The sequence below is a fragment of the Dipodomys ordii genome, unplaced genomic scaffold (assembly GCF_000151885.1).
Source record: "Dipodomys ordii isolate 6190 unplaced genomic scaffold, Dord_2.0 Scaffold77, whole genome shotgun sequence".
Lineage (NCBI taxonomy): Eukaryota > Metazoa > Chordata > Mammalia > Rodentia > Heteromyidae > Dipodomys > Dipodomys ordii.
Genome location: NW_012267293.1, coordinates 2,244,789 through 2,254,118, shown reverse-complemented (window position 1 = coordinate 2,254,118; position 9,330 = coordinate 2,244,789). Strand labels below are relative to the sequence as shown.

Sequence of the window (9,330 nt, the reverse complement as noted above, 5' to 3'; positions counted from 1 at the left end):
AGGCCGCCAGCCCCGAGCCCGGGCCCCCGCGCGGGCGGCCTCTTTCTCCCGGGGCCCCAGCCGCATCTCAGGAGCTGCTCCACGGGCCTCCTAGGTCTTGGTCCACACGTGGCCTAGAACCTTCCCCATGGCTTTCGCTGCCTTGGGATAGAGGAAGTGGAATATTTTGGTTTCTGGCCTCTCACCACTAAGGATGGTACTGAAACCCAGTGTTGGTGAATGAGACATGATAGGCGTCTGCTTGTCCTTCCTAAACGAAGCAGAAAAGCCTCCTTGCTGACGCTCTAGTTGTCTGTCCTGTGGCCCCTTCCTCCCCTGATCCTCGGATGCCTGAGGACAGCCATGCACGCTCCCGCTGGAAAAGAACCACCAAGGAGGAAGGAAGAACTCTAGTCCAGACACCGCCATCCAGTGGCCATGTACACCTCCTGGGCTTCTATGATGACACAAACTAGCTTTCAAACGTTTAAAGCATCATGGTTTTCTCTTTGATCCAACCATATCAAATCTAGAAATTTACACCTTACTAATAACTTTTAGAAAACTGTGCAAAATACAAGCATATTACAGATAATATAATCCAAACATTTACTTTTTTGTGTGAGTTGCATTCAGTTCCCAGGTGCTATCCCAGAATTTTATTTGCTCAAGGCTAGCACTCTACCACTTAAACCACAACTCCATTTCCAAGTCTTTTCGTGGGTAAATGGAGATAAGAGTCTCATAGAGTTTCCTGCCTGGGCTGGCTTTGAACATTGATCCTCACTTTAGCCTTCTTAGTAGCTAAGATTACAGGCATGAGCCACCAGCAACTGGCTCCATTTACTTTTTAGATTAAAATATGCATTGTATTTTTTGAAGATTTAAAAGAGTAAAAATAATGTAATTGGAGAAAATAAACCTACCCACAGCCATTTACCTCACTGCTTTCCTAATTCTTGCCTATGAAAATCCACCCCACCTCTTTAGCTTTGACCAGTGAGTTTAGTTCTGTATTGCTAAATGTCATCTATGTGTTGAGGCTAAGGATTTTGAAGCACAGGAAAACATATAATATGTACATTTAAACTTAGAACTCTTGAGTGTTAACAACACAGAGATCAAGCCTTCTTTAGTTTTCAGTGTTTGAACTTGAGAAGAGCATAACAGTGTTACAATTCCTTATCAGGGAAAAGCTTACCTCTCCTCCACCACAGGAATGTTGCTCTTTCCTATCATCAACTTCACATGGATTTCAATGTCCTACAGAAACATTTAAAGCTTTTGGTCATCTACAAAGGTATAATATACTAATAGAAATGAGATTGAATCCAAACAGACTAAAATCAGTTGCAACACATTAATTCATACTACACATAACAGAGATACACACCTCCATAGAAGAATGATAGTTAAGTCACAAATCATTAACACACACTTTGGAGAAGTATCTTCAAAGTTGCTGGAGGTACCAGTGCATTAAATTTTTTATCAACAAAAGCATCACATTAAATAGTGGATGGGTTAGAGAAATAGTTATGATTAACATCCAATCATTAAGATTTAGTATTGTTTTTAAATTGACACATGAGTGTACAGCTGTACAGACTGTTTTTTTTTTTGTAATATAGAGTTTGAACCCAGTGCCTTATGCTTGCTCCAGAGGAGCTTGATCACTTGAGCTGCACCTCCAGTCTTTTTTGTTTTTGTTGTTTTTGAAATAAAATCACATGCATATCCAGGTCATCCTGAGCCATAGTCCTCCTATTTATGCTTCCCAAGTAGCTGGGATGACAGGCATGTACCATCATGCCCAGCTTTTATTGATTGGCTTTGTCCTGGCTGGCATCAAACCACGATCCTCCCAGTCTCCCAACTCCCAAGTAGTTAGGATTTCAGAGGTGAACCGCCACGTCTCTTAAGCTCTAGCATCACAGAAAGTTATCACTTTGAAAAAAGATCTGCTATACCACCACATAATTTGTGACACAGGCAAGCAGGTCATCTCCAGGAAGTATCTCTACGATAAGCACTGGTTTGTATGCCCCCAAACTTACTTGGATTTTCTTCTCTAGAATCCTATTTGTTGTTTCCAATCTTGTAGCTTCATTCTGAAGACAAAATGGTTTTAAAAGCAATATAATTGGTTATGAATCTGTGAAGTATGTTATCAGTTAATGAAATATAAAGCTATTATATGAATGGTGTCACTATCATTCTAAGAGTACTTGATAGTGTTAATATTTACAGTGAATGAATTATCAAAGAATGAGTGGAAGGATGAATACTAAGAAAGAAAGATCTTTGTCCTTCGGGCCAAAACCATTGCAGGTAAGGGCTGAAGTTTCAAAATACCAAAAATGTGTAGAGCAACTGCAGAGTGGAAGAATTCTTCCCTTTTCAGTGGCTGGAGAAAATATAAAAACACAAATACAGGCATACTTTGTTTCATTGCTTGTTACCTTTCCATGTTTCAGAGATTCTGCATGTTTTGCAAACTCATTTTGTGACAACCCTGTGCCAAACAAGACCATTGGCACCATTTTTCCAATGGCACAAATGATCATGAAGTATTTTAATTAAGATCCATGATTTCAGTGTAATGTTATTACACATCTAATAGATTATAACATAGTATAAGCATAGCTATTTTATGCAACCAGAAATCAGAACGTTCACTTTGTTATACTCTTCGCTTTATTGCAGTGGTCAGGAGTCCTAGAACAAGATTCCAAAGTATGCCTGCATCACTACACAACAGCCCAGAAGAACAAGTGACTGCTAAGTACAACATATGTTTTAATTTCCACTTATAATAACAGATCCTACACATTGATAAGATTCAGCAATTAATACTGAAGCACAGAAATAGATTAAAGATGAAATGATCTTGGAAAAGAATGTTAACATTTTCAGGCTATCACTTTCTCATCAATATATGTATAAACTCCTTGTAGACACAATTAAGTACCATCTGTATTGTTGATGAGAAGCGAAAACTCAATTACTACTGAGTCTGAATATCATAAAAGAGTCTTGGAGAATAATGAAAAGGATGTGTAAAGACTTGCCTCCCCAGTTTTCCAATATTCTAAAAAGAATCAGCCATTTTAGCAGTGAGGCTGGACTGCATTTGTAAGAACCTAGTCTAGTGTTTAAGAACTCTTCTATCTACTTTCTAATTCTTATTCAGCTTTTAGGGGGAAAGTAGTGCTAGGAAGATTATATAAATATTTTTATATAAATATACTGATATATATTCTTACATATAATTTTTTTTATATTTCAGTCTCTGAAAACAATGTATCTCCTATGGTTGTGTTTTGATCCTGGAAAACTATATAGAGGTGACAGAACTTTTTAAGCTATATATACATATATGTACAGCTTATTTACATAAATATAAAATATATTGATATAAAAATCTTGTATTACTTAGAAGTTCTTTTTTCTTTTTGGGTTGGTCATAGGGCTTGAACTCTGGCCCTGGGCACTGTCCCTGAGCTTTTCAGCTCAAGGCAAATACTCTACCACTTGAGCCACAGCACCACTTCCAGTTTTCTGGTGGTTAATTAGAGATGAGTCTCACAGACTTTCCTGCCAGGTCTGGCTTTGAAACGAGATCCTCACATCTCAGCCTCCTTAGTAGGTAGGTTTACAGATGTGAGCCACTAGCGCCCGGCAACTTAGAAATTCTTTAACTAGAGATCATATTGAATCAGATTCTGCACAGATTCTGCAGGTTTGGACCACAGAAAGATTTCTTAGTCAGTATAAGCCTTAGATCTTAGTCAAAGTAAGCCTTCTGGAATGACATATATTTGGGGTACATTTCACTATATTATTTTCAAACTGCTTCATGCATTTGCCAAGCAAAATAATGTAAATATTTAAGTAGATAAATTGCATACCACTAGGCTTTTAATTCCACTCTCAGTGATACTTGAAACTCCAGTATGCACCAAAGTTGTTTTAAGTTGTTTACCAAGATCTTGGATTTTATCCCACATATTAAGAATTTCACATCTCCTCTTTTCAATCTTCTCAGTAAGAGTAAGTTGGTCCTCATTATTAATGTTTTTCTCAAATGCTTCTGGAAAATATTTTTGAAAGCAAATCATTACTGCATTTAATAGCACTTACTAAGAGCTGGTGTTGTTAACAATATTATGTGTGAAATATGACATAAACTATGGTATAACTCAAATTCCAAGCACTTCAGAAAATTAGCTGATCCATAAATGAAGGTGGTCTTCCTTAAATTCGTTCATTTAATCAATAACTATGTATTGGATGTCTACTTTTGCAGACTCCGCTAGATTGGAAGGCTTGATGGTAAATTACAACCTCATGCTTTTCCAGAATTGGTCTTTTCACAGAGAGGGACCTCAAGGCCCTATGCCGGATAGTGTTGTTGAGGGAAACACACGTGGGAGACAGAGAGATCTGATAGTGTTGAGGTGCTCCGTTGCATGTGACGATCTTGAGACTGAGAGGGAGTTACACAAGTGCAAGGGACTGGGCGGCACAGAGGAGGAACCAGCATACCAAGAGCGCACGGAAAGGAGTAGGCACTGTGCTCTTACCCATTTTATCTTTAGCAGACTGTAGCAACAGGTGCTCCGTTTCTAAATCATTTTTGAGTCTACAAATGGAAAAGAACACACAAAGCATGAAATTCCAGGGCTCTGAGGGCACTTTGTTTCTTCTTTTCATGTCATAAATCTATTTCACTAAGAAATGAACACAATCTTACTTTCCAACATAAAAGGGAATCTGAAGATGTGTACACACACACACACACACACACACACACAAACCCCATATAAACAATGGAGTCCCATCAAGGTGAGGAAGACATAGGGCCAGGCTAACCACAAAAAGTATGCATTAACCACCGAGAGCGCAGCCTCTGGCTGGAGCCGGAGCTCATCGCCACTCCCAGGGAGACCTCAAGTCCACGGGACAGCAAAGAGCAGGGCTTTCTATGGTCCGCTTATAGCCAACACTGGACCTATTTTTTTTGGTCTTATATCTTATTGTTCCTTCTTAAGACTATTTTGCTTGTTTCAGATATCCTTTAATCTCCTTTTTCAGTCTCTGAAAACAACATATCTCCATGACTGTGCCTTGATCCTAGAAAACTACAGAGATGACAGAACATTTTTTTTTCTTTTTGCTTATGTGGTGCTGAGGAATTGAACCAAGGGCCTCAGGCATGCAAGGCAACCGCTCTACCACTGAGCCACCTTCCCAACCCATGACAGAACTTTTTAAAGCTAAACAACTATGAAAAGAACTTGTCCAAGGCATCTTAGCCACGCAGCTCTCTGACGTACCAACAAGGCTTCAGAGAAAACCTGAGATTCCTTCCAAGGCCCTCCAGAAGTCCTCCCACAGGCGCACCAGGGCCGTAGCTATCTTAGTCAAATAAGCCGTGGTTTATGAAAGAGCCCAGTGGTCAGAACTCATTAGTAAACATTGTGTTTCACCCCTAACAACGCAGGAGAGGTGTGGAGGTGTGAGTACTCTCTTGTTGAGTAAGTACCAGCCACGCCCAGCCGGCACACGGCCATGCCTGCCTCACTTGTCATTGTGCTCCAAGGCTGCTCTGGTGGCCTTCGCCAGCGTCCTCAGCTCCTCCCTGGCCTTCCCGATGTCCCTTGCGTGCACAGGGCTCTTCTCCAGCCCTTTGACTTGAGCCAGAAGAGTCTAGGAGGGAGGCATGCAAAACCCTGCTACTCCTGCAGATCCCAGACAGGCTGGGCTAACTGTGAATTCCAGGTGAAATGGTGCTACTGGAGTAGGGGGTGGAGGGATTGAGAAAAGGAGGAAAGACAGGAGAAGAAAAGGAGGGAGGGAAGGGAAGGGAGAGAGGGCAGAAGGAAAGGTGGGTGGGATGGAAGGAGGATGGATAAGCTGAAGGGAGAGAGGAGGAGGGAAGGAGAGAGAACGGAGGGGAGAGAGGGCAGAGGAAGCGAAGAGCAGGCATTGGAGGCAATCATCCCAGTAAAACTCTGATTTTCAGATTTTAAGTTACTAAGAAATCTTACAACTCTGCCATGGCTCTGAGTGTGGAAAGGTGATGTTGAATAAAGTGCGTCAGGCTCTTACAATCCACTCTTTCATTATTTCCTCCAAGTTTCCAAGGAACAGTCTTAACTTCCCCAGCCAGGATCTAAAGCAACTCAGGCAGGGTAATAAAGATTTCTGCCTCCTCAGGTGATGGGCAGTGGACTTCTCGGGAAAGAAAACTATTGAGAGCCTCCACGGCTGAATTCTTTTGATCTGACCTTTGCTGGAAATGCAGGCATTAAGAATCCCTTTCCACTCAACCTGAGAAAGCAAGAGCCAGCCTAAGTCACCAGCTGGGAATTTTGCTCCTGTAAAGACAAATGGTCATTTGCAGGTAGCCTGAAAAGGCCAAAAACAAAGACAATAAAGCCCTCACTCAACTTTGGATTAAGACTCAACACTACGATTTTATTCATGTGCAAAGGAAGAACCCGTGTTTGCTCCTTCACAACTCAGGAGTTGCCACTTTGCTAAAACCACAGACCACCTGAGCTCTGCATGCGCTCCTGAGTTTGTATGAGACAGCGCGGTGGCACATTTTCTCACTTGAACTACACAAGCCTGACCTGCGCCCTGAGGGACCAGGTGAACCAGTTAGGTGAGGAGACCGTGGCTTTGTGGCGCAGCTCAAGGCATGCTGGGTTATGATGTCTGCACAATCCCTTTCTCATCCCTAGGGGTGGCGAGGGGACAGAGCTGCCCGAGGGTCACTGGCCTTGCCCTCGGCATTCCATCTACTTGCCAGTGCTTCTGAAATACCCGTGCAGTGTCCGTGTGTAGGAATTAAACCCATAAGCTGGTACAGAGCTCACCTCCTTCCTAAACTACAATGGAGCTAGCAGAGCCTGGGGGCTCACGATGTGTCCAGCTACCCGTGAACTGCAAAGCAATCACGAACAGGCTCAGCGCCCCCTCCAAGATGGCTCGTTACCTTACATTCTTCCGTGGGCTGGGTCACCAGGAGAATCGCCATGTACAGCTCATATTCATCCTGTAGACACAAAACAGCCCATTGGAAACGCGTCTGATTTCACCAGGATGCCAGGGCCTTCTTCGTACAGACATAACATGGGGGGTTAGAGATGTCAGATTAGAGCGTGTACATATATATATATACATATATGCGTGTAGATAGATATATAAAATGTTCCCGTTGTGGATTAGACCATACTTGCCCACACTCACAAAATCAAATAGTTGCTGAGGCATGAATATACTCTGGCACACATACATGTTCTCTGAGAGTGGGCCCACAGACCTGCCACACACAAGAAAGGACAGACTTCCAGGGAAACGGGCGTCTCCGAGAGCGAGCTAAGCACGGTGCCACGGTGAGGCATTGCTTGTCATTGTGGAATGGTTGCCTGTGCTGTACGCAGTCTAACTTCAACTGTCTCCACGTGACAGAGACTTGCACCATGCAGTGAAAACCTGTGGTTCTGCAAGGATTTCTATGAAATTACACATGCTAACTTACAAGGGCTTCTACGACGGCACATAGGTGTGCTGTGTGTGTGTGTGAAGAAGCTTAGTGAAAGTCAGGGATAAAGCAGCCAGCTCCCTGAGCACCTACACCTCACGGGCCTTATAACCCATGTCTGTGAAGGGCATTCCTGGAGGCAGAGGGGCCGTGGCACGTGCAGATGGATTTCGTGTGGTGAGAGGCTCTCATGCACGCAGAACCAAGCGCGGAGTCCTCCATGGAACCCTCAAAAGCCAAAAGCTCCATTACCCGGTTACCTTCACTTCTTTCAAGAGGTCCCCAAATATCAGAGAGCTGTTGCAGATGTCCTTGAAGACTTCCCCAAAGACATGCAGCCTGCCAAGCTGCAGAGGGTCGCACTGGCATACATCCTGGAGCTCCTGGAAGAGAGGCGGAGTCAGCCCGCTTGGCCGCCTCGGTGGCCCCTCCGGTCAGCTTCCAGGCTGCGGAACTGACAGGGAGCTTGCTGCCCCCGCCCCGGGCATTGGCCGTGCACAGACTGGTCGGCAAACCGAGACGACCTCTATTCCTACCCATGTGCTGTTTTTGTCCTTTTCCCTCGCTCCACATACCTCCACGTGCTCTCAAGGCCCGTTCTTTTCCACCAGCCTCCTCGGCCAAACCCTGAGCCGTGGCTCTGTCACAGGTAGCGCGCTCTTTGCTTCTGCCTCCCATAATGCACTGCCCCCAGTCAGGGAGTTCCACTCACAGCAGCTGCTCACCGCAGCGCCCCTGCCTGCTCCCGGCCCGCCCGTGCCCCCCCCCCCGCCCCTCCCGCTCCCCGCCCGGTGACTGGACGCGAGCAGCAGCCCTCCTTGCCTTCTTCAGCTTCTTCTCGTGCTCCTGTACCACCTTGCTCCCTCTGAGGTCACTCTTGTAGAGATCCTGCTTTGCCAGGACTTCTCTTTGGAAAGTCCAGAGCATTCGGTACCTGTCGGCCTTGGTGATCCCGGATAAGTAGGTGGAGATGTAATGGTAGGAGTCCTTGTCCGGGGGCTCCGTGGCGCACTGGCGGCTGGACGTCACCGGCCGTCGCTTCAGTACCTTCATATCGGGCAGCCGGAGCTCCTCTCTCCTGCGGGTGCTTGGGAAGTCCGCCCTCCGCTCCTTTACCTCTTCCAGAATCTTCTGCGTGAGGAAATCCTTTTGGGTGGCGAAGGAAGTACTTCCCTTTAGGGGCAGATACCTGAGCAGCCGTGTGTTCTGCGCGCCGTCTGGATGCAAGGCTGTGTTGATGGTGAAATAGGCCAAGGCGTCTCTCATCTTCTCTGACGCCTGGCAGAGCGGCCTCTGCGCTCCCGAGGTGGCGTCCCGGGGCGCCGGGGTGCTCGTCGGCCTGCTGGAATTGCGCCAGTGCTGGAGGGTGACCTCGGGCGGCCTGTAGAGCCTGTTGGGGTTCAGGTGGCCACACGTGTACTGGTAGACCTCCTCCTGGAAGCCTCTCTGGAGTATGTCCAGCAGCTCCGTCATGTTGCCCAGAGTCTCCACCCTGCGCGCGCCATTCTGCTGCCACTTCGGGTGACCTGCTCGGGAAGGAACAGAACCACGGCTGACATCTGCAGAGGTCTACTGGGCTGGGCATCCCTGACCCCCAAAGCAGGAAGTGGCCCTAAGTTAGGCCTGAGGCCTAGTTGGCAGAAAGGAGGAAGGAAGGAAGGAAGGAAGGAAGGAAGGAAGGAAGGAAGGAAGGAAGGAAGGAAGGAAGGGAGGAAGGAAAAGGAATCGAAGCCTCCAGGCACCGTGTCGTGTTGCACGGCCTCCATCAAACCGGGGACATGGGCTTCTCGAGGACA

General features: G+C 45.7%; 1 protein-coding gene across 1 annotated transcript; it reads right to left on the bottom strand.

Annotated features, from left to right (window-relative positions):
- Window positions 1-90: 90 nt before the first annotated feature.
- Window positions 91-9,007, bottom strand: LOC105991797 (chromosome unknown open reading frame, human C6orf118). The gene is made up of 9 exons (XM_013024524.1): window positions 8,357-9,007; window positions 7,795-7,917; window positions 6,986-7,045; window positions 5,567-5,691; window positions 4,566-4,624; window positions 3,891-4,069; window positions 2,037-2,090; window positions 1,181-1,242; window positions 91-199 (listed from the first exon to the last, which is right to left on the bottom strand). The coding sequence occupies exons 1-9, from the start codon at window positions 9,005-9,007 to the stop codon at window positions 91-93; spliced, it is 1,422 nt and encodes a 473-aa protein (XP_012879978.1).
- Window positions 9,008-9,330: the final 323 nt, after the last annotated feature.